This window comes from Panthera leo, chromosome C1, assembly GCF_018350215.1.
Source record: "Panthera leo isolate Ple1 chromosome C1, P.leo_Ple1_pat1.1, whole genome shotgun sequence".
NCBI classification, from domain to species: Eukaryota; Metazoa; Chordata; class Mammalia; order Carnivora; family Felidae; genus Panthera; species Panthera leo.
Window position 1 is genome coordinate 190,008,492 of NC_056686.1, and position 24,538 is coordinate 190,033,029.

At 39.0% G+C, this 24,538-nt stretch overlaps 1 protein-coding gene across 1 annotated transcript in view; it reads left to right on the top strand.

Moving 5' to 3' along the window:
* PARD3B (par-3 family cell polarity regulator beta) overlaps nucleotides 1–24,538 on the top strand; it is a 1,004,169-nt gene that overhangs the window by 804,151 nt on the left and 175,480 nt on the right. Inside the window, exon 19 of the mRNA XM_042949849.1 lies at nucleotides 234–344. Within this exon, the coding sequence (XP_042805783.1) occupies nucleotides 234–344 (111 nt within the window). The remainder of the gene's footprint in view (nucleotides 1–233; nucleotides 345–24,538) is intronic.

Below are 24,538 nucleotides of genomic sequence, written 5' to 3' on the forward strand. Positions count from 1 at the left end.
AATATCTCGGTGGAAAGATGGAAGGAAGGAAGGACGAGAAGGAAAGGAGAGGGATTTAGTGACTATTACTTTTCCGCTTTCAGGATCTTATTTTACTTCCATTTTATGCAAAATGATCTTGTGCTACTTAGAATAAAGAATTACAGTTTGATGAATTCATCTCATAAATATTTTAAATTTACCACCAAAAGAACATGGTTAGTGTTAACATCTTCTGCTTCATGTGTTTCTAGATTTGGAAAGAAGAAAGATGATAAGGGAGGCAAGGCTGAGCAGAAGGGCACTCGGAAGCATGGCAGCCTGAGGGAAGAGGAGCTGGAAAAAATGAAAGAAGAACGAGAAAGGTGAGCAGAAATGCTGAGCCCCTTATTTTGTTTGGGTCCATGGCCTGTGTTTAATTTGATTATTGCATCAGTCAACTGGAGACATTTTATTTCAAGAAGCATCGAGTTGAATACAAAAGCAAAGGTACCTGATGTAAAAGGAACCTGCCTTTCTGGGGAATTTTTAGTATATTTGGAGAAGAAATTAACTTTATGTTTTTATTATATCAGTACTTACAATTCCAAGATATCCTACCCAAGTTTTGACTATATCAATGTATATTTTTCCTATGGTTTAAACAATGAGGTTTTTTTTTTTCTAATAAAAAGGTCATTTTGATGTTGATGTTTAGAACTATCAAATTTCCATAGTCTGTTCCTAATTTTTGTCAAGCTGTTGTATGCCTTCTTAATTTTATTCTGCTAAATCCATTTGGGTGGTGTAATTTGAGAAGCGCATGTCCTTCATTTTTAAAAAGCCAGTGTCTTTTATTAGGCTATCAGCAAGTTGCAAAGTATGTTGCCCATCTGTTAAAGGGCCGGTTTCGTTTACTGAAATAATGACAGTTTGCAAGGACTGAATTCTCCTGTTTGAGGAGCTTAATGTTCCATTTGGACAAGAGGCCCTTCACTTATCTTTGAGGTTAACTCTACACTTACCCCACGTTGATGTGTAAATGTCTGATTTTGAAACATGTAATTGAATATTCATGTTTCTCCTGAAAATTCTTCACCTGCACGACTAAATGGATCTTGGAGAAAGACGGAGATTATGACAACACTAGCATATCATTTTAAGCACTTGATTCTGACTTCATCATGCATGAAGTCAGATTTGTCCAGCTTGTCACTCGCTTACTAGTAACAGTAGTCCTTGTAGTTTTTAGAGTCCGTTCTTGTACTTATTTTAATACTCTAGTAACGTGTACTAAGAAAATCATACTTATACATCGTCCTTTCTAGCACAGAGCAGGCTGAATACCTACTGTTAACCTTTGACTTCTGTCTTGTAGTCTATGCCCATTGATGAAAGCTAACTTTATCAATAGCGAGGAAAGAAGCCCTATTTGGTCCTTTCTCATGTGAAAGTGGTTGATAAGCTGACTTCCAGGGTCAGCATGCAGGTGAAAGGAAATCAAGTGCTTTATATTGTTGCTGACTATTCACCTGACAGAGCTACCCCCAAAACTGGAATGATGAATTCTCCATCATAGTCCAAGATTCAGTAATCCTGTAACATAAAATGTAATGCAGGCTAAGATTTTAATGTGTATATTGGCAAAGACATCGATGTGGTGCGTCCACATCATAGATCTTTGCTGCTCCCCTGACTTCACTTACTGAGACACCATATCCTTGCCTCATCTTCAGGAAACGGAGCTGTTTGCTAGAATTCAGACTTCACATTTTTTTGTAGCTCAATACTTGCTCGGGGTTGGGAGGGTTTACTCTTAGTAGCAAGGGAAATGTGTGCCAGCTAGAAAATTGATAACCCATAAAATTAGGTGGGTTGTCTTTAAGCAAGAGTTCATTTCCTTTCTGGTTTTGCCTTTAGGAAGCAGGTGCCTGAGGGAGTTTTGTTCTTAAAAGCAGGGCTGTAAATTCACCTCAGCTGGCTATATAGGCTTCAGGTCCAATTTTCTTAAAATATGTTTGGTCAAAACATTGAAAGAACTCTACTGTTAGCCTCCACTTAGGCCAATTCCCACACATGAACACATAAAACACATCTGATATGGGTTTCCTAGAGACAACATTGTCTCAATCTTGTGTGAGGGGAAGAAGTTGGAGGAGTTGCTTTTATGGTTGGGTGCTGTAGAATTAATGACCGAGGGCATTTCAACTGCGCAGGAGCTGAGGGCCACAGAGGCGGGTGGTGGTGGCTGAACATTTGGCATTGCTCCCAAACCTTGAGTCCCATTTCTTGGCTCTCCATCATCCATAAGAAACCAATTCACAACCCTTAAAGAACTCAGTGAGTGTATTACTCTTTGTGACATGGCCATTGGAAAAAAAAATAGAATAAAATAAGAAACAGTGTATGAAAGTTCACAAAGTTGTCTTTTTTTCTAATGCCTTTGCAATTTGTTACCTTAAGATGATTCGAGCTGCCCTATTGCTTATTTGTTTCATCCTAGCTGTCATAGATACAATAGCTTTTCATTAACATATCCCTTCTTCGAAGGATTTAAAGCACTTAAATAAAATATATATTGTGCAGTGCTGGAGCCAGCTTGTATCAGCTTGTGAGAGACAATTTTTAAACTTTCAGGAATTTTGTGAGCTCGTCATTAAGCCATTAGTAGTTTGAAATTGTTCATGGTGGGAGTATTTACACCACAGAAATTGGCAAATGCAATAAGTTGGGTTTGTTTTCTCAAAGAGCCAGTTAATCAGCATACCCCTGAGGGTTTATACCAACTCTATTTAGTGTATAACCAGGAAGAAATTGTCCAAAGTGGAGCATAAATTTAAAAATATTCATCCAAATCAAACCATATGACTTCTTCTAGCTGTGTTTCTCAAAGTGTAGTTCGTAGACCACTTGATGAAAATGAATCACATGGGGAGCATGTTAAAGATGTTTGAGTCCCATACCAGATTTACAGAATCAGAATCTTTGGAGTTAGAGCTCAGGCATCTGTATTTGATAGGTAAGCCCAATGTGATTCTTCAGCATTCTAAAGTCTGAGAACCACTAACTTGAAGGGACAGGATTTGGTTGGAACATTAAACTATCCTTATCCTATGAGAAAGGATGTGCAGAGGTTGTTTGGTTTTTTTTTCCCCCCAAGAGGACTGAATAAGCCAGTCTAAAAGTATTGTCATCTTTTCTTATGGGTCCTCTTTGAAGCATTCTACCTTACTGGCATATTTTTTTGGCAACAAAAGAGAAACACTCGCCAGTGCTCACTCACCCAAGAGAATATGGATTGCTTACCCCCAGTACCACCCACGCACACAAAACTTACAAAAATTTCATGAAGAAAATTTTGGAGTCATAAAAAAAGCATTAAGAAAACTAATATGATCATGCCTAATTCTACAACCACTTAATATTTTGTGATCTTTTTTCCTATGTATGTATTTTCTTTTAAACTTGATATCTATGCTACATATATAATATCCCACTTTTTCCACAGCATTATATTGTGAGCATTTCCCCATGTCATTAATGTGTTGAAAATATGCCATTTTGATGACTCTCTAATAGTCTGTGAGAGCAATATACCATAACTTATTTATCTTCTATTGTCAAACATTTAGTCTGTTTCCATTTTTCTCTCTTCCAAATCATACTTTGATGAGCATGCAGGTACAAAAGTCCTTATAGATGACCTCTTAAATGATATAATTCCTGTTCAATTTCCTTGTAACTATTTTACCCAATGATTAATTTAATGTCAACTCTAAATTTTAGGATTATATTATCCCTCTTCACTCTCCTCATTATTTTTCTTATGATTTCCATATCTCATTTCAACATATCCACATATTTAATTCCTGATAAGGAATTGTTTTGGTGCTATATATGAATAGCCTATTCATAATTATAGCTATGAAAAGGTTAAAAAAAAAAAAAGCCATAACAGGTGGACTCCAATTGTAAGATTACATTGGAGGAATGCAGAATCCAGAACAGTGGTTCTCAGTTAAGGAGGGACACTGTTACTCCCAGTGAAACATTTGGCTGTATATGGAGACATTTTTGATTGTTACAGCTTTTAGGGAGGGAGGGGCATGATAAGTGGGTTGCTACAGCCAGGTGCTGGGTAGAGACCGGGAATGCAGCCAGACGTTCTACAATGCTCAAGGCAGCCCTGCTCCCTAACAATAAGTTATGTGACTCAAACTGTCAATCGTGTGTAGGCTGAAAACCCTGTGTTAACCTCTGGACTTTACAAGTAAGGGCACTCTCCTGGACATTAGAATTTCCTTGTCTCATGTTTTCCTGTGGCTAACACAGAGAAATGTACACCGCGTGACATAACCCTAGAAGGATTAGTAGCTATTTGAGGAATTGTACCCAAAGATTGCTAATGAGTATTTCCATCAATATAAACTTGCAAGACAAAGTTTTTCTTCAAAATTTATTTTTTAACTCTGGCCCGCTGAGCATTGGCATCAATGCTGGTGATCAGATGGTGAATGCCAAGAAGCTGCAGGGGTTGATAATGTATATTGAGGACACAATCGTCTGGAACAATGGACTGAATCAAACATAAAAAAAAAAAACTTAATAGGAGTAAGTGTAAAGTCTCGATTTTAGGCCCCAAAACAAACTGTACAAACACATGTGGAAGGTTTGACTTAATACCAAATATATGAAAGAAATTGCCTGATGGTTTTAGTTGAGGGCAAGTTTAGCATGAGTCAACATGAGGATATGCCTGCCAAAAACTTAATCCAGTCCTAGGCTGCATTACTGGAAGTTCATGTGCAAAATGAAGGAAGAAACAATAATTCTTGTTCTACACTACTCAGATCACACTTGGAATATCCCATTGCCTCTCTCACACACAGAATAACAGCAACTAAATCATATCTTTCGAAAAATGTTGAAGGACTGGGGAATACATAGCCTGCAGAGATAAGACTTAGTTGATTTCACAGGATCAAAGAACTTTCACATAAAAGAGGAATTAAATGTATTTTATAGCATCCATTCTATCCTCTCTTTCTCTCTGCTTATTCATCCATTCATTTATTTTCTTGAGGATACTAATGGATAATCATCATTTCAAGAGAGGTAGTCTTGAGCTTAATAGAAGGGAAAACATCCTAACAATTCGAGTGTCACATGAGACAGTAAGTTTGTTGACAATGAAAATGTCGAATAAGCTGATGATTACGATGAGAAAAGATTAGTGCATCAGGCAAGTATTGGACTATATCAGAGTTTTATAAACTTCAGTCATTGATATAGTACCTTCATTATCCTCTTTATATTCATATATTCAAGTAGGTAAAATATATAGATGCAAAACTACATAAGTTAACATATCTACATTAAGCCACATAGTGTCTGAAATCATATTGTGTATCATTAATGCTGCATTTGCCCTTAGGTGATTTCTATGGATTTTCCCAGATCATAGGGTCTGAGAAATAAATACATAAATATATCCAAGTATAGAAACATTTACTTTGAATTTCCTAGAGCAGCCTTTCTTGAGCTTGCCATAGCATTGGTTCAAGGCAGTGTTTGCACTATTCTTAACCTGAGCGGATAAGCCCAAATTTCTTGCTCAAAGTTGTGTGTGAGGATTTTCTTAGTCTCGTATCTGACTTCCTGAGCTAAGAACAGGTCCTCTCCTGATACAAGTCAAACAGTCCATTGCAGTGAAGCCCTGTTTTACATAAACTCATCATTTTGTTCATGCTTCGGTGAGATTGGCCATAATAAAACGTAAGTTCAAAATACCGGTATCCGTTGCTGGAAGGATGAATCCAATATTATATCCAATGATTATTTCCCCTAGAATTTTTTAATCAAGCTAAATTAAATTAACATTTTCCAAACATTCTGATTATATGGTGAGCCGAAAGCAAGAGATTGTCTTCACAAACCAGTAAACGTATTTTTGATGTTTAATTCTAAGACGTTAACTTATGTCTGTAACCTTCTCCAAAGTGTGAAATGAACCAGGCTCGTGGACCTACAAAGTACCTAACTACATGCGTGTTGCACTTGTATTGTTAATACCTTCTCAAAAGTCAGGTGGAGTTTGGTTAAGGAAAAATATGTCACCCTCATTTATTTAGGATTATCGTACTGGGGGGAAAGCCTCCATTGACACCCAAAGGCTGTCTTCAATTAAAGTCCCATATTACTGACCCTGAAATGAAATTTCACTAAATGAAATCTCTTCCTGAAGGGGGGCACAGTTTAACAACATATGGGTTTGTGCTCTAAGATCTTCTCTTACTCTTATACCATGTCAGGGTTTCCTTTGCAAGGGAGCTCATTTACTGTGTTAATGAAACATTGTTTTTGCAGATCTTATTAGAATCTTAGCGGGATAAATGAGGAGATGAGGGGCAAAGAGGCAGCTCCCCCAGCTTCAGGGTTGAGAAGCATGAAAACATATGGCCCTTGTTTTCAACAACCGGCCTGAACGGAATGCCTAAGTGAGAGTGAAGCTAAGATTTAGGAAAGCTGATCAGTTTCAGCGGCTGAATTCAGGGCTCTTAGTTTTCTTTCCTTTAGGAAGCCTTCCAAGAGCTCCAGAGGCTTCTCTTTTGCCTTATCAACTGAGCTGCTTGTGGCCTATTCCCTTAGTTTAAATCAATACATGTGTTTTTGATATTTGGCAAACCAAGATTTAATTATGCAGCTGCAAGTTCCCCACATAAACGAAATTCATCTTAGAGAAATAAAAACATTCAGAAACCATTTATAGTTTCAGAATACAAGTGGGTGAAAATCTATTCCCAACCTCTCAGCATTTTATTTAATTAGGGGAGATTTTTATGTTACTGGAAATTGAAATGAAAACCAGAATAAGGCTAGAGTTTATCCAATATTTGTTCATACTGAAAAGTGAGGATGCTTACTGTATTCTAAGAAGGACAAGGAACGTATATTCTGAAATAATATTTTAGCTGTAGCCTGCATAAATATAGCACTCCGAAATACATAGAGCGACAAATAGGATTGATAGGATTGTGTCATTATTGTATCCTAAAAAGAGTGCGTATTCTGTTAAAGAATCAGAGGGTTGTTTTCTTTAATTTGCCAAGAGACTCTCTATAATTAATTATTTACTGAACTTAAACTTTGGCACTATTTAAACTGTTGAAAACACCCATGTTTTGGCATGATTACATACAAATGATTAATTCAGCATGGTTTCACTCCTCACTGAATATCCCTGTCTTTTGCAGTAGAATTTGCTAGGTCCTGTGGTGTGGGCAAAATAAAATGTTGGAATGGTTCCCGGTCTTAATAGTCCCAATTTATTATTACCACTGAACCCTCGTCAGATCATGGACTGGATTAGATCCCAGTTTTTCAAAATGCCCCAATTTATGGCTCCCTTAGAATCCTGATAAAAATGTGTATTTGAATAAGGCTTTGGTTGGCTAAAAGAGATCCGGTTAATTACTTTTAGATTCTTACTAGATCATCACTGCATGGAAGTTAAGAAAAATATGACTAGATGGTGTTTCCCAGGACAAGGTCATGGTTTCATTTTAGGCTGACAGAAAGAAGCTGTCAGATTTTTGTTTTTCATAGCACTAGCCATCATGGTGAATGAAAAGATATTTGCCATATCCCAGTAATTACTATTGATGCTTGTGTTAGGGTAAGAATTACCTTTTTTCCTAGAATAAGAGTTAAAAGCAGAGGAGATGGGGCAGAGAGAGGGAAGACACCCCTACCACACCTCATTCAGAGTTCATCTTCCAAGATTTACCTTTTACTTTGAGGGGCGAAAGAGTGAGCGAGACACAGGGGAAAGGCAGGTGTCTCTAATCTCCGTACATTTATTTGCTCTTTGTAACATTTGTCTTCTCAGAATGCTTGTGGTCACCAGCAAAATTTGGCCCATTACTATATTCCAATAGACGAGATAGGAACACCTACATCCTGATGCCATGCCAGCATTTTTTATGAGCCAAAATCCTTTTATGGAATTACAATCAATGTTAGAAGTGCTGTATTAGCAACTACTTGTCAGCTGAGCCGGATTAATACGTAAAATGAATCACTTGACTGGCATCCTTTCCAATAGTCATTTAGACAAACTTCTAAGATTAAAGTACACCAGCTCTTTTAAAAAGTGTTTTAAAAGGATACTCCTATATTCAAACACCCTGAAGTGACATATTATATTATTGCATTCAATTGTGGTGCTGTTGAAATACATTCAGACAAGGAATTATACTAAACTACCCACAGTGATCTCATAGAAATGTTTAGAATGCCTAATCTGATAAACACTTGGGAAGAAGCTCTAAATTCTGTTGATCTGGATATTTGGCTTTAGTATACACATAAAAACATATTCAACATAATAAACAAACTTTGATACTTCACTGGATTTATGCCAATCAGAGATACAGATGTATGTGTTTCCGTGGAGGTTGTGTAGAGTGGAGGTGGAACTTGAGGAGAGAGAGCTTTTTTTTTCTTTTATTTTTGAGGGTGAGGGAGAGGGGGTGCAGAGAGAGAGGGAGAGAGAGAGAGAGAAAGAGAGAGAGAATCTCAAGCAGGCTCCCACCCCCAGTGCAGAGTCTGAGGCAGGGCTCAATTCCATGACCCTGGGATCATAGATTCCATGAGCCTGGGATCATAGCGTGAGCAGAAATCAAGAGTGGGTACTCAACCGACTAAGCCACCCAGGAGTCCCGGGGGGAAGAGCATTTCCCGCAAAAGGTTTGTTGACTGTGACTGGGTGGAAGGCCACTGGGTGGCTAGAACTTAGGAATGAGGGTTAAGTTTCCATTATATTAGTTGTTTTCATGGGGGCTTTGCATTACCCACTTTGAGGATGTATTCCTAAAGTCCCTCTTCTTATCATCATGAAATGAAATGCAAGTAATAATACTTGAAGACCTCGGTTTTATGCATGTTGTCTGAATAAAATCCTTTTCAACTGTTCAGTTTTGTTTTGTTTTGTTTTTCAAAGAAAAAAATGAATGAATAAATAAAAGTTAAGTGAATCCAGAATATTTACTGTGGACCAGTCTGGTGCTGGACAGTATACAAGTAAAGTTAATTCTCTAAAAGTGCTCTGAAAAACATGAACAAATTAAACTCATAAATCAAATAGCATTTTCCATAATTTCTAAGGTATCTCGTCTGTCTTTATTTCGTATTTGGACATATGCTATGTTGTATCCTGCTTTGGAAAGCATCCATGACAATACATCCACTCTGGAGCCCAGGATTAGTCATTGTTCACGTAGGCTGGTAAATTGTGCAAGTAGAAAAGATACTCAACCTATTATCTTCCAGAATCTGCTTCCCCCTCCCCCCTCACATTCTTTAGGCAAATATCCTAAACTCGGCCTGTGATTTGCAAACACCAAACTTTAAAAGTGCTTTTCCAGGGCATCTGGGTGGCTCAGTCGGTTAAGCATCTGACTTCGGTTCAGGTCATGATCTCACAGATCATGAGTTTGAGCCCTGCATCGGGCTCTGTGCTGACAACTCAGAGCCTGGAGCCTGCTTCGGATTCTGTGTCCCCCCCGCCCGGACCTTCTCTCTCTGACCCTCCTCTGCTCATGCTCCCTCTCTTTCTCAAAAATAAAAAACATTAATATATATTAACATTAATATATATATATGCTATTCCAAATTTCCTGGGAAGATTGTTTGCTTTCATTTGTTTGTTCGTTTGTTTATAACAAAGGTTTTCAACTGGCAGTGATTTTCCCCCCCAGGGGCATTTGATAATATCTAAAGTCATTTTTAGTTGTGCCCTATCAGGGAGGTGCCACTGCAATCTGGTAGGTAGAAAACAAGGATGTTTCTCACCATCCTACAATACACAGGACAGTCCCCTACAATAAAGAATTATTCAGCCCCAAATGTCAGCTGTGCCCAAGTTGAGAAATCCTGTTTTAGATAAACAGATAATTAAACCTGTTTTAGATAAACAGATAATTAAACCCTGTTTTAGATAAACAGATAATTAGATAACATGGATGTATAGATATAAATCTGCTATGGATACTCGGTATATCTGTGGTTGGGCCTGAGCATGTGTATTTTAAAACCATTTCTCAAGTGATTGTTGTTTATAGCCATGTTGGAGACCAACTGGCCTAGGTGATAGCCCAGGGGAGGTATATGGCCAAGTGGAAAGATTAGAAGACCCAGGGCTGGGCCAACCTGGGTCAAAGTCCTGACTGAATGAACAAGCTCTCAAGCTACTTAACTACTTCAAGCCTCTGTGTTCTGATCTGTTAAATGAGAACTCTGTCTCTCAGACTTTTGTAAAAAGCAATATTTATGAAGCAAGTACCCGGTTCACTGTAGGTGCTCAGGGTCAGCTCTGAGGATTCGAGACCCCAGATAAGCCATTCAGTAACCTTTGGGGGCCCAGAGCACTCAGACACACCATCTGTGAAAGTAGCTGAATTGGATACTGCCATGATGAAGAAGGCCAACTTGAATTCAGACTTTGCCCGGCTGGGCCTCAGGCCAGATACTTCCATTCAAGAAGCTTCTCCTCATTTCTTATTGATCACTGGTTGGAAGTTGCTCCTCAAGCCTAGTAAGCTTGGCATGAGATAGCTGCACAGGAGCGAGAGAGTGCTGGCTGCAGCCGGGGCTTGGCAGCCATGGAAACAAATTCAGGGCGGAGGGGCACAAATAGCTCCAGTAGCTGCCGGCCCCTCCAAGTCCACAAGGCCTGTGACAAGAGGACACTTGTAACCGCAGTCATTAAATTTGCAAAATCCTCGCATTTGCATTCCTGTTACATGTATTGCATTGAGGGGTGGGGCATAACTCTTGTCTGCTAATATTTAGCATCCAGTCTAGAGTGGAAGCAGGACAAATGTGTCTGTTGCTTCCCCGTCCACCCTCGCCCACCTGCCTGCCCTTGCTCTGTAATTTAATTACTTAATGACTTCACAGTGCATGTGAATTGACTTCGGATTGATGTCCAAAGGAATCTGACCCCTTTCCCAGGCTCAAACTCCTGCCTCATTCTGCTTTGTGCCCTTTGTTTGATTTTAGTATTGAGAATTAAAGAGGTTGAAGTGGTTTCGGCTATGGCACAAAAGTTTGCTTTTCCAAGAGGTCACTTGAAAAGAACATTTTTTTTTTTTTTAATAACAGTAATAACAATTGGCTGTTTAGAATAGAAACAGTAAGCATTCATGTTTTTGGAGGAACTTAAACAAATAATATTTTGTGAAATCTTGGTATCTTGAAGCAGAGATTGTTAAATGTGACAGGATAGAGAAAGTGGATTCATAATAATAGCTTTGATCATTCCTCTCTTCAGAATTTTCAATGGCCCTCTATTGCCTACTACATACAGTCCAAACTTGTTGGCTGATATCTGACTATAGCCTAGCTTTCCAGTCATACTTTGTAGTCCTGGTCCCGATGGCCCACATACTCCACCACTCTAGAATGCTCACTCTTTTTGAGATGACCATAGCTCTTTCCCATCTCTGTGTCATTCCTAATATGGTTTCCCTGGTCCTTATATGTCTACCCTCCCCCCTGCCTCAGTTGGTCCAGATCAATGGAAAGTCAGTGAAACCTCACTTCTTCCATTACACCTTCCCAAACTACCTGGGTTGGAAGAAAAGTTTTCCACTAGATAACCTGGGTTAAGTAACTTATTTGCCAATCTTTAGTTTTGTTGACTGCAAAATGGCTGTATAACCATTGTAGCATCATAATAGTGTTGTGAAGAATCAACAAGACACTGAAGCGAAGCATTCAGAGTAGTGCCAGGCACAGAGACATTCGATAAATGGTGAACCTGCCATTTTTCTCAGAGACAGTGTTTAGTTGAAAGAGAATGAGTATTAATATCAAATAGCAGTGGATTCAAAGTCTGATTCTTTTCTGTACTAGCTGTGTGACTGTGCATATTTTGCCAAACCTTTTGAACCTCAGCTTTCTCATTTGGAAAACTTTTTTTAAAAAGGGGAAATAATGTCTAGTTTCAGAGCGCCTGTGAAATTTACATATGACGAAATACTTAAAACATCTAGAGCAGTACTTGGCACATGGTAGACACCCATTGTTCTTATTGTTGTTCCTTTGCTGCATTGAATTGTAGATGTTTGTGATTACAAACATGCCCTCTCTCCCTTACTAGCTTGTAATTTCCTTGAGTCAAGGACCACGTCATAACCATTTTTCTATTTCTCCCGGCATCTAATAAATTATGTTTCACAGAGTAGGCACTCAATAAGCAATTGTTGAATAATGGATGAATGAATGAATGACCTGTACTGATTTTAATTTTATTCTTCAAGTGAATAATTGCTAGAATGGAACCAACAGGCAGGATAGGCTAAATCAATGGCCAACAAAGCTATATAGTTAGGAAAATAAGACTTTCCCCTGAGCTATGAAATGGCGTCAAGGAGCATGAGGTCATTTGTAACTGTCAGTAGAACAGTGGAAATGGATCACTGAGGCATAGTGGCCAGCCCATCAGGACTATCAACACCTGTTTCCGCATCACTGAACCAGGTCCTGAGAGACAAGCGAGTAAGGGAAAGTGAATGAAATCCATCCATTCCACAAACAAATGAAAATGCTATGGACCTAGAGAGTTTGGGTTTTTTTTTTAATTGGGCTTCTGTCCCCATCCTCTTCCAGTGGCTTCAATTCAACCAGTCGAAAATATTTTGAAGTACCATTCATTTCAGCCTTCGGAAATGAAAGATTTGCCTTTCATTCATTCAAACACCAAATTTGAGTGTGTAGATGAGAGACACTGTCCTTGGCTTATTCTCCATCAAAGGAGGATCTTTTCTGTGCTGCATGTGGAGCCGATTCAATCAGGATTCACGGTGCAGATTATATTTCAGGGGCAAGCATAAAAAACTGTAATGGAAATAGAGGTTCATGAAAAATGACAACAGCCATTTGTAATACACCAGATGCCACAGAGCTACTCTCTCAGGGAGGCAGTATTACTAAAATCCTAGTCCATAATTAGGAGTCCACATTGCCATTAAATTAGTGTCTTTATCTTACAAGATAATTCCTTATTATATACTCTCCTGCAATTTCGTGGGGTTTTTTTTCCTTGTCTAGATCCTAACTCTCATGAGGCATAGATTGCAACTTCTCCTTGTTTTATTTCCTACATCTCAGTAGAGAGAAGATATTTAGTGAAATCGTGAGTTGACTTAAAAGTGTAAAATAATATCAGGTTTACGGGGCGCCTGGGTGGCTCAGTCGGTTGGGCGACCGACTTCGGCTCAGGGCATGATCTCGCGGTCCGTGAGTTCGAGACCCGCATTGGGCTCTGTGCTGACAGCTCAGAGCCTGGAGCCTGTTTCAGATCCTGTGTTTCCCTCTCTCTCTGACCTTCCCCCATTCATGCTCTGTCTCTCTCTGTCTCTAAAATGAATAAACATTAAAAAAAAATTAAAAAAAAATAATATCAGGTGTATAATAAGTTACTTATGTAATTTTAAAAATTGATAAACTCATAATAATCAGTGGGAAAATAATTAGTAAATACGTATTAAAATATCTTGCCTAAAATTCTTGCCTGCTTTTGAAAGTATAGTGCTCTGTTTAAAAATTACCCTGATTATAGGCGCACCTGTGTGGCTCAGTCAGTTGAGTGTCTGACTCTTGATTTCAGCTCAGGTCATGACCACAGGGTCGTGGGATCAAGTCCTACATTAGGTTCTACACTGAGCATGGAACCTGCTTAATATTTTCTCTCTCTCTCTCTCTCTCTCTGTCTTTCTCTCTCTCCCTCTGCCCCTCTCCCCTGCTTGTACTCTCTCTCTCTAAAAATAAAACAAACAAATTTTAATTACACTGATTATAATAATAAGCACCAGATTTAAAAAGTAAAGAACAAAAGTGTAGATAAGGAGTTGCTTGGACAAATCATTTTTTTAAATAATAGTGAACTCTATTATTGACAGTATCAACAGCTAATTAAAAATTCTATTAGTGAAGATGTAAAAGATGGCACATTTCCAATTCAGATAGACACTAAGGACACAGACATAATTGATATTTGTTCAATAATCCTAAAATGTTTCACAGTCTCTAATAGAAGCTATGATGGCCAGAGAAAGTTTCAAGTGCTAAAACACATAGATTCCAGGCACTTAAAAATATTTTCAGATCAAATAATATGTCTTTGCAAAAAAAAAAAAGTATGAGGTTTTAGCTGAATGAACATCAAAGGATATTTTAGTGAATTGACTTTGTTTAAGAAAAAAAAAAATCACCGAATCAGGGAAACATATAGTGTAATTCGTATGTTTTTAATCTGGTTATAGTGGATGTAATAAGAAAGTCAAAAGAGGATAATTTACCACTTGGACTTTTAAACTTCAGAGCTTCATTTTGTAACACTCACATAAATGAATACGTATTTTTAAAAATTCTGCAATAACCATTAAATATTCCAGTTTGGAAAAACAAGATCCCAGTTTTAACAAGATGCTTCAGTAATATAGTTGGCTGCTTTTGACATCATTAAAGCCAAACTGAATATGTTCCTTTTTTTTTACACAGCAGATTAAAAACTAGATGTAATTCTTCTAGTTTTTAACAGTTACTGTTTTTAGCAGTCACTGAGGAAGCCTAATTCTTTTCACCAGCAAACAAAAATTCTGTGCCAACAAAACTGACATTATGCTAAAATATTCCCTACCTCAAATATGTATATTACTTAAGATAAAAATGGGTGCTTAATATCAATGACCAATTTATTATCATCAAATGAAAAATATTCCGAGGAAATAAACACACTCTACTGGATCTAGTCTTGCCACCCTCATTGATCAATCCGAAATAACCTCCTGCAGATATCAATTACCGTGGTTCACACTACTGTCGCTTGCCTCTGCCCAAGTTCAAAGATAAAAAAAATTATGACATAATAAACCAATACGGAGTGTGAATCAAGATGGAAATTTAAGTTACCAAAGATATACTTAGAGGTTTTGCTTCTTAGTGGGAGAGAGGAACACATTTTGTCAAAAATGTGCCAATTAAGAAGGGAAAATTGAGGAGAATCTCGAAATATCACAAAATAAAAATAAAACGTGTAGTATGTTTTTACAGCTTTCTGGAGCATTTGGAAACATATGAAACTACATAGACATGTTTATGATTCTATTTATACATTTATTTTTACATTGCCTTTAATGGATGACATAGGAATTTTTCCATCTAAAGACAATTTCAGGCAGGGACTAGCTGCAAAGTGCTTCAGTTTTGTTTTGTTACCTTGTGGCATCCGAGGGCATCTTTCTAGTATTAAGAGAACTTAGCTGATTGGAAGTTTTCCTGTTTGTGGGAATATCTGTAATTCTGTGACCATGCACATAGCTCTGTGTGTGTGTGTGTGTGTGTGTGTGTGTGTGTGTGTGTATCTGTCTGTCTGTCTTTGGGAGATTGATAATTACTTTCATAGGTAATTTGCATACAGGTTTGATAACGCCTAGTACTACACTTCTCAGCCCCCTCTCCAGCATTTAATAACCATTCCTTGATTGATTGGAAAAGTAGCATTTTTCAAACGTAAATGAATTATTGCACAATATCAGTTTGTATACTATATAAAAAGATATTCATGAAGAGAATTGGGTACTTAGAGGAAGAGGGAGGTGTTGCAAAGAAGACATGAAAAATGGCAAGGTGTGGGGAGTGGGACACCCCATGGGAAGGCATCACCTCCTCTCCTGCACTTGATCCCTGAAATGCTGAAGCCCCAGGTCTGCAGGTGAGCAGCACACAAAGATGTGGATTTGTTAATTTTCTTAAGTGAATCCAGCTGCTTGGCTCAGACAGTTAAGGCAACATGCTAATAAGGTTACTATCATGTAAACTATACCCCTTTATGGACCTTTGATGCATAATAGATTCTAAGGACTGAGATATGAATTTTTTAAAGAGATGAAGAGGGCATCTTTATCATCAGGAAATTTGCGATTTTTATAAGTAGCCCCAAACTGTACCTCCAACCCCACATGAACATCTAAGGAAGCATTCTTGGGGCTCCTGGGGAGCTCAGTCAGTTAAGTGTCTGACTTCAGTTCAGGTCATGATCTCATAGTTTGTAGGTTCAAGCCCGCCCTGTGCTCTGTGCTGACAACTCACAATCTGGAGCCTGCTTCAGATTCTGTGTCTCCCTGTCTTTCTACCCCTCCCCCATCCATTCTCTCTCTCTCTCTCTCTCTCTCTCCCTCTCTCTCCCTCCCTCTCTCTCTCTCTCTCTCTCTCTCTCTCAAAAATGAATAAACATTAACAAATTATTAAAAAATAAAATGCATTCTCTTGGACCAAGGCTTTCCAGCTAAGGAAACAAGTGAACCCCTAATTTCAGGGAGAACAGCTGAGAGGGCAAAGGAGAAGGCGCCAGGGCATGTCGTCTTTTTGAACAAGGTGGCCTGTTCCTTCCCCCATTGATTGAATGCATCTCTTTGCACCTCTTCTTCATAATCTTCCAACCTGATCCTCACATGCTGGACACTTTCTTAGATGACCATTCCAGCCCCCTTTACCTTCCAGTGAAGTACAGGAATGTGTTGAATGTGGTCTGTGTTTGACAGTCTCAGGTGCCATTCAGACAGGATGTAGGCTACGGGCCAGCCTTCTAGAGGGCCCTCACTTGAGGCCTTTATTGCATCCCATGTACTTCCTGTGCATTTGCAGATCTAACAAGCAGGTGTCTTTCTAACTGGCGGAACTTGTTTGGATAAACTACTGCTAATCCTTGCCATCTTGTATTCACTTTCTTTTTTAATTATTTTCTTCTTACTGATTTTTCACATTTCTCGTATGAAAGGTCACCTTTAGTTGGTCACTCCAGTTGAATAGCTCCCAATTTCAGTCTCTTTTAAAAGCGTGTAAGAAAGATTTGTATTTTGATGAATTTTAATATTTTTGATCATTTGGAGAACTAATATATTTTATGTCCCTGGATGTTTTTCCTTGAGCTACACCATTATGCCTTTGAACCTGAAGTTAAATTGAAGTTATAAGAAATGTTTCCACTTAGAGGATTTGGGGTAGATACTTTTCTGCTATGATTCACTTTTGACTTTTTAATTATTTTTGCCCTGAACTCTTCAATAATTCAGCAAACATTAATTGAGCAGCTAGGCACTTAGGGGAAACAGCAAAATGAGTAAAACACAATCTAGTCCCTGCCCTCAACAAGTTCATGATTAAGAGAGAGGAGAAAGACCAATACACAACTAATTATAATAAAGTTCAACTGTGATAAATACTGTAATGGGATATAAAAATGCTATATGACCGCAGAGAAGACAGCCGTGAAAAGAATAGTGTTATAGCTGGGATGGTAGAACAGAACTTCTTTATCATCCAATATTCCTAGACACTTGCAGTGAAATCATTAAAATCAATTATAAAAGTACAAGTTAACTGTGCAGCAAATCGAAGAGACTTTTGAAATTTTAAATTCTTAATCCCATCAATAATATATGATGTTTTTGCTGCTAACTAGAGAGGAATTTAAGACTCAGGAAAAAAATTTATTTAAAAGCTAAGGGATTTTCCAAGCAATCAGGGTACTTTTTGTGACAGTGGGTTTTTTTTTTTGTTTTCTTTTTTTTTTTTTCCTCTAAAGCTGACAAAGGAGACAGTTGAAATGTAGTTTAGGGCAAAACTTTCTGGGAAAATAACAGTTTAGTTAGGCAGATAACTTTGGGTCATAAGTTTATATTACCGAAGGCCTATTCTGCAGAAGATTACAACATTTATTTAAATATTTTCACTATGAACTATAATAATTTTAGTAGTCTGGGAAGTTTTGCCCAAATATTTCTGTTGATGTGATATGTGGGCTACATACTGTTTATAAGGTCTATCTGTCTATCTATATGATAATATAGCACCATAATCAAAAAAGGTAGAGCAAACTAAACTTCTGTTACGGCTTTGAAAAAATGAAAGAAATCAAAATAGAATGGGAAAAAGCTATTTTTCCTCTTTTGCCCCCTATATGGCCATGAGAGTGACAGACTCAGGCTGCCTGAAAAAGCAAGTTCCATATTCCATACAGTTCCTTTACTCTTTAAACCTTTTCAGGTTAGTTATTATACCAAAACTTCATTAATCTGGACTCAACTAACCGGATTCTTTTATAATTCTTTTGAACACTCTACTCTTAACGGGGAAAAAGGGAGAGGAGAGAATCAGGAGAAAATAAGACACACTCCCCAGTTCCAGGCACTTGTAGGCACTCAGGAAATGTAGTTTGAGCAGTTCAGGTCAGTGGACAGGTAATATTTGGTAACTGCATTGTGACTCTTGTATCTTGAGTATTATAGGATAAATATTGGAGTTGAGAACAACAGTCCTAAAATGATGCCTGTTTCTCAGTCTTCTAAACAAAATTCTGCTTAGGGAATTCATTTAGAGCAAATTAAAGGGTTAGTATATTTTATTTTATTTCTAATGTTTATTTTGAGAGAGAGAGAGAGAGAGAGAGAGAGAGAGAGAGAGAGGGAGAGGGCATGTGCATGAATGGGGAAGGGGCAGAGAGAGAGAGCGAGAGAGAGAGAGAGAGAGAGAGAATCCCAGGCAGGGTCCGCACTGTCAGCACTGAGCGGAAATCAAGAATCAGTCATTTAACCAACTGAGCCACCCATACACTCCAGGATCAGTATATTTTGTAAAGATTTTCGACCAACAGATTCAAACTAAAAAGCTTTGCTCTCAATCGTGCTGACAATTCAAGTAACCACAACACCCCCTGTTCCCTGAGCATTCTGGCCAATCTAGGTTAAATAGCATCTATTCAAAGTATCTACTCTAGGTAGGATTCCAAATGGATCTGTGAAGGAGCCGGCAGAACTGATAAGTGCTGTTCAGTGCTGCTAGCTGTGTGTGTACATGAAGACCGCCGAGGGATCTGTCCTCTCTGCTGCCTCCCTTCACCTTTGTCAGCTGATTGTTATTAGTATATTACAGTTAGTTATTAGTAGAGTTATTAGATTGTTATTGGTAGATTACAGTTAACGATGGTTTTTTATGTGCCAATCACACTCTTCTGACAACTTTAGTTGTATTAAGTCAGTTAGCCTTCTCTTAGAAGTAGGTTCTCATTTTACAAGTGACAGAGAGGTTACCGTATTTGCCCGTGGTCTCAAAATGAAAAAGTGGCGGAACTTGGTTTCAAGCCAGGCCGTCTGGCCCCTGACGCCATCCTACCTATTTCTGAAAGCCCAGAATGTTAGCATATCCATCAACAGCTGCTGGTCTACTCTGAAAAAGGCCTTGCTTCAGTGGAACTGTTCGGGTGAAGATGCCACCTCCCATGAAGATCTTAAGACAGAAATATAAATGTAAATTTCACTCATTAAAACCGTAATTAATTTATTGGAAGTGAATTGTTATTATTTCAGGGACGAATGCATATTGGAATATGCTGATTATTTTAATGAACCACGAGCCTCTTCTGGGATACTTCGCCTGTATTATTAGCCAGCAGGTCACTGTAGATTTTCTAAGAGGGGAAATAAGAGATTGCTGCTCATTTTCAAGTTTTGCTTTATTAAAAATGCAAAAGAAAGTGTGTGCTGTATAATGTATTTTGGGGAGATGATAAGAAGATATCTTTGTTCAGGAAAGGCCGTAAATCATCTGTTTTAAATCCACATTTCTCCTTCTGGCCAGTCATTTCTTGGGTTACAGATATCCGCTGCCAGGACCCGTGTGTGTGTGTGTGTGTGTGTGTGTGTGTGTGTGTGTGTGTGTGTGTTGTACCTACAGCAGTGTCTCCAATGTCATTGTTATGTATGACATTGGGAGCCACTCATTTAGGTCTATTCCACGGGATACATATTCTTAATCTTTTCATGACACATGGTATAAAGGCTTGCAGAATTTGGTTTGCTTATTCTCTTCATGAGCTATAGGGTATGAGGTTGGCTTCACTGCTTATATTTCTATATTGCAGAGACGATTAACACTATCACACCATGCCTGGCTCTGAAAGAAAGCAGGCCATTCCTAAATACATTTTTTTCAGGTAGAATCATCAACTCTATTCTTTCATAGCCTGTATTAATTCCCCATTGCTGGGGCGCCTGGGTGGCTCAGTCGGTTAAGCGGCCGACTTCGGCTCAGGTCATGATCTCGCGGTCCGTGAGTTCGAGCCCCGCGTCGGGCTCTGTGCTGACAGCTCAGAGCCTGGAGCTTGTTTCAGATTCTGCATCTCCCTCTCTCTCTGACCCTCCCCCGTTCATGCTCTGTCTCTCCCTGTCTCAAAAATAAATAAAATGTTAAAAAAAAAATTCCCCATTGCTACTGTAACAAATTATCACAAACTTAGTGGCTTACAACATATCTTTATCCTCTTGTAGTTTTGGAGGCTGTAGTTCGGAAATCAATGTTATTGGGATAAAGTCAAGGTGTAGGCCAAGCTGATTCCTTCTGCAGGCTCTAGGGGAGAATCCATTTGCTTGCCTTTTATTTAGCTACCTACAATCCTGGCTGACTGATGGCTCCTTCCACCATCTTCAAAGTACATCTCCCCAACCTCTGTGTCCATTGTCACATTGTCACATGGTCTTCTCTCCCAGACCTTGCTTCCCTCGTCACATTATTGAGTGCCTACTATGTGCCAAGCACTGTGCTGGATGTACCGATAGACAAGGCACATAAGGTCCCTGCACCTGTGAAGCTTATATTGTTGTAAATAGATAAATGAAGACAGTAAAGTCAGGTAGTGATAAAACTGTAAAGAAATTAAAATAGAACCATGGGGAGTTGGCATGGGGAAGGGTGTCTGAGATGCTGAGATGCACAGCACAGTGAAGAGCCAGCCACAGGAACACCTGCAGGCAGAGGAGTTCAGGCACAAAGAGCAGCCAATGCTAACCAAGCCTGAGGCAAATGAAGCCATGGGACTGGAGTTTGATAACTAATGCTATGAATGGCATAAACCAAAGTTGTGGAAGACTTGTGTCTGATGAGACAACCTCCTGGGTCCTAGGAAGGAGATTGGGTTTTATCTAAGCATAAAAGGAACACATGGAAGGTGTTTTAAACAGAAAAGCAGCCTAACTTATATTCTTTAAGAGATGGTCCAGGCTGCTGTTTAAGGAATGGATTTTCCCTGTAGGGAGGTATCTAGCCACACCATTCCTCCCTTTTAAATGTTAATTTTTTCCCAATACTAGCAGGAGCCTGAATAAAGATCCACATCTCAGGTAGTCATTGAGGGAATTGAAGGATGTTTCCCCATACCTTAAAACTCAGACCACTGCAGTACCCTGCTAACCACAGTAAGAAATGCCAATTCTGGGATGACTGGGTGGCTCAGTCTGTTAAGCATCTGCCTCTTGATGGGGTCAGGTCATGATCTCGCGGTTGATGGGATTGAGCGTCGCATCGGGTTGTGCACTGACAGCACAAAGCCTGCTTGGGATTCTCTCTCTCTCCTTCTCTCTCTCTGCCCCTCCCCCCCCCAAAATAAATAAACTTTAAAAAAATAAGAAATGCCAATCCCTGACTTCTCCCCAACACTTTATAGACACTTTGGCAGCTTATGGTTCTGATAAAAGGTAAATCAAGCCTCTTTACAAGGGTAAGAGATTTTCTCTATTAATTATAGATAAAACCTGCAACAAAGGATGGCCCAAGAAAGAAGGAGGCAGTCAAGAGTAGAATGCAGTAGTCAGAGCTGAGAATGAACACTCAGAAGAATATGCCGGGCATAATGTCTGTTGGTCTCTGTGGAGGGACAGATGAGGACACATCAGACCTTAGACTCCCATGTACAAGTACCCATTGCCTGTCATATCAAATAAAAATCCCTCACTATAATTCTCAAGACCACATGCATGTGGCATATGCTTCTTTAAAAAGCCTCCCTCAGGGCTCCACATATCTAGGTTGGAACCTGTGATTATGGTTGAACACTTCTGCTCAATACCCTGGAGAAGAAAGGGGGTCATTCCTAGTAGCTGTCTAGTTACCTAATTGCCCAAGACTCTTTGAAAGAATCACCATAGACACCCATGCCACCTAGATGAGCTTGTTGGACCTTCTTCAATGGCTGTGTGGTGGTGATCATCTCAGATGGTTTGTTGGCTTCTTCTGTGCTTAACAGGCCATGGTGGAGGATCGGATGACAAGGATGCCTGTCCCTTCTATAAGTGGGAGGGAGGAGCTCTTAGTCTGCAGACCTGATTGGTCCTTCCACCTGGCCCTTAAATATCCCCTGGCCTTTTCACGTACCTAGCACAGTTCTTAGTACATAGCGACTACTCAGTGAATGTTGGAACCAAAGAAACCAAACGGACTGACGGGCCCCATTTTTTTTTTTTGGCATGTATCTGGACTTTTGAGAATATTCTATAGTTTCTCTAGGACAAAGACATCATAAAAAGCCAAAAATGACAATCCTAAAAACACTGCAGAAAATGCAAGAGTTGAATGAAATATTTTTACTAACCTCTTTAAAATATCCTGTACAAATAGGATAAGAGGGAAAGAACTGTGTTTTCTACTTCTTTTTAAATTCTCCATCATGCAGGGAACATGACTTTTCAGAGTAAGAGTGCCCCTCACATATTGGCTGGATGGAGACAGTAGGTATAAAGTGTGTGTTTATCCTTGTATGAGGTACAACCATGGTTCCATAGCTAAAATGGCTTTCCCAGGCCCTGTGGAGGTCAGTAGTACTTCTAGAGCTCTTCATAAGCCCAGAGTCCTTTTAAACATGCTATTCAATGTGGGAGTGGACGTTCACAGCCTTGAGGAATCTGGCACTTATGGCTAAGAAAACAAAGGAAATAGAGCAGCCTATGCCTTGTGAATGTCCACATGTTCCCCATGTTTCAGCACATTTTCATTGTGAGCAAGCTTGCAGAGGCAGAGATCAAAGACACGTCCAGGGGAGCACTGGCCAGGTGTGAAATTCCAGGTGACAAAATGGAAGGAAAAGAAGAGTTTGAAGGGAAAGGAAAGGAAATGTAGCTTATTTCCTTTTATTCTCTGTATTTTTCCTGTTTCCTCTCCAGGAAGTTTGCGTAGACTTAACGATAACCCCAAGCAGTCAACGTTTGGGATTTAGCCTCATTCATTTCCATATGATGACAACCACCACCATGTCAAAGGCCAGTCATTTATTTTTGCAGATATCACCCCTGGCAGTCCCTAGGATTAGCAATATATTCCTGATCATTGTAATACAGAAAACCTACTTTCCCTTCTGCTTCTCGCAGTGCTGCAAACAGGGGACACATACGAACAGGGGATATAAAAAATAAATCAGGCTGGGTTTTTTTGCTACATACACATGTCGGTAACAATAAGAATAAAGAGTAAGAATGAAGTACATCAACAAGTTACAAACTTTTTCCAACCAGCAGAGCTCTCTCAAGGGCAGGTTTGTTCTTCAGTGTGAGTGTGGCCAACAATCTAGAGGATCTCTTAATGTCTTCACTGCATAGTGAGGCCTTTTGTAGGGACACTGTCTAGAATTGCTCTAAGGAAACCATTATCAGAGAAGATAGTAAGCACTGTGTCATTTGTCCCCCTCCCCCCCCCCAACCCCTCTTTAGGGCTAATTTCCCAATGAAAGCTAAGTATGTTTACTAAGCATTTCTGAGAAATTTGTTCACATTACGAGAATATAAATTACAGGAACTCAGTACATTAGCAATAGGGAAAGTTTAATGGGTTTGGGAAAGGTATAAATTTAGGGAAAATGTAAATTGCAATGATAGGAGAGTCTTCACTGAAAGGCAAGTCTCTTGAAATGGTAGTATTTAGTAGCAGTGGGAAGGTACTAAAGAATCTTGCCACTTTGACATTGTAGAAAATGTCCCTTATAAGTAGGAATTGCAAATGACCACCAGGATTTTAGAATATGAAATATTCAATGTCAAATAGATAAAAGCCATCTGATATGGGAAATTTGGTTGGTTCTGGGCCATGTACGATATGGAAGTCTTTCCTCTGGTCGTCCCACCTGGGCAAAGAACCAGTTAACCTCTCAGGGACCTCCAGGATTAGAATGTTCTAAGACCACACATAAGTCTCTTAGGCTTCCCAAACTTCATGGCCTTCACCTGCTCTAATGAGCATTAGCATGACCTTTGCCTCATGATATTTGGCAAGCCTAGACACAAATTCACATATGATATTCAGGCACAATATCCACAAGGAATAGCCTAATTTGATTCTGCGAACTGTGAAGGATTCAGTGTGGTGTGTGTGTGCACCCAAAGAGAAAAATGTGAAGAAAAAGCCTACCTAAAAGATTCAATTAACAGCATTAAAGAATTTGCATGTCAGTATTGCAGAATATACAATTCATTATACATAAATGTATTTATTCATTTCAAGAGAAATGATCAATTATTTCATCAACCTAGCTCCCTTACCACATCAGGTCTGGTTTAGGCTGACAAGAAAAATGGACAGGACAAAAGAAGGTCATCTAGAAAATGTTACAGATGCGCAGGCAGGGATGAGAAAACCGTGAAAAATATTAATGCAGTTAAAACCGCTTTGTTGAAAAGATGAAATATTGATCACAAGG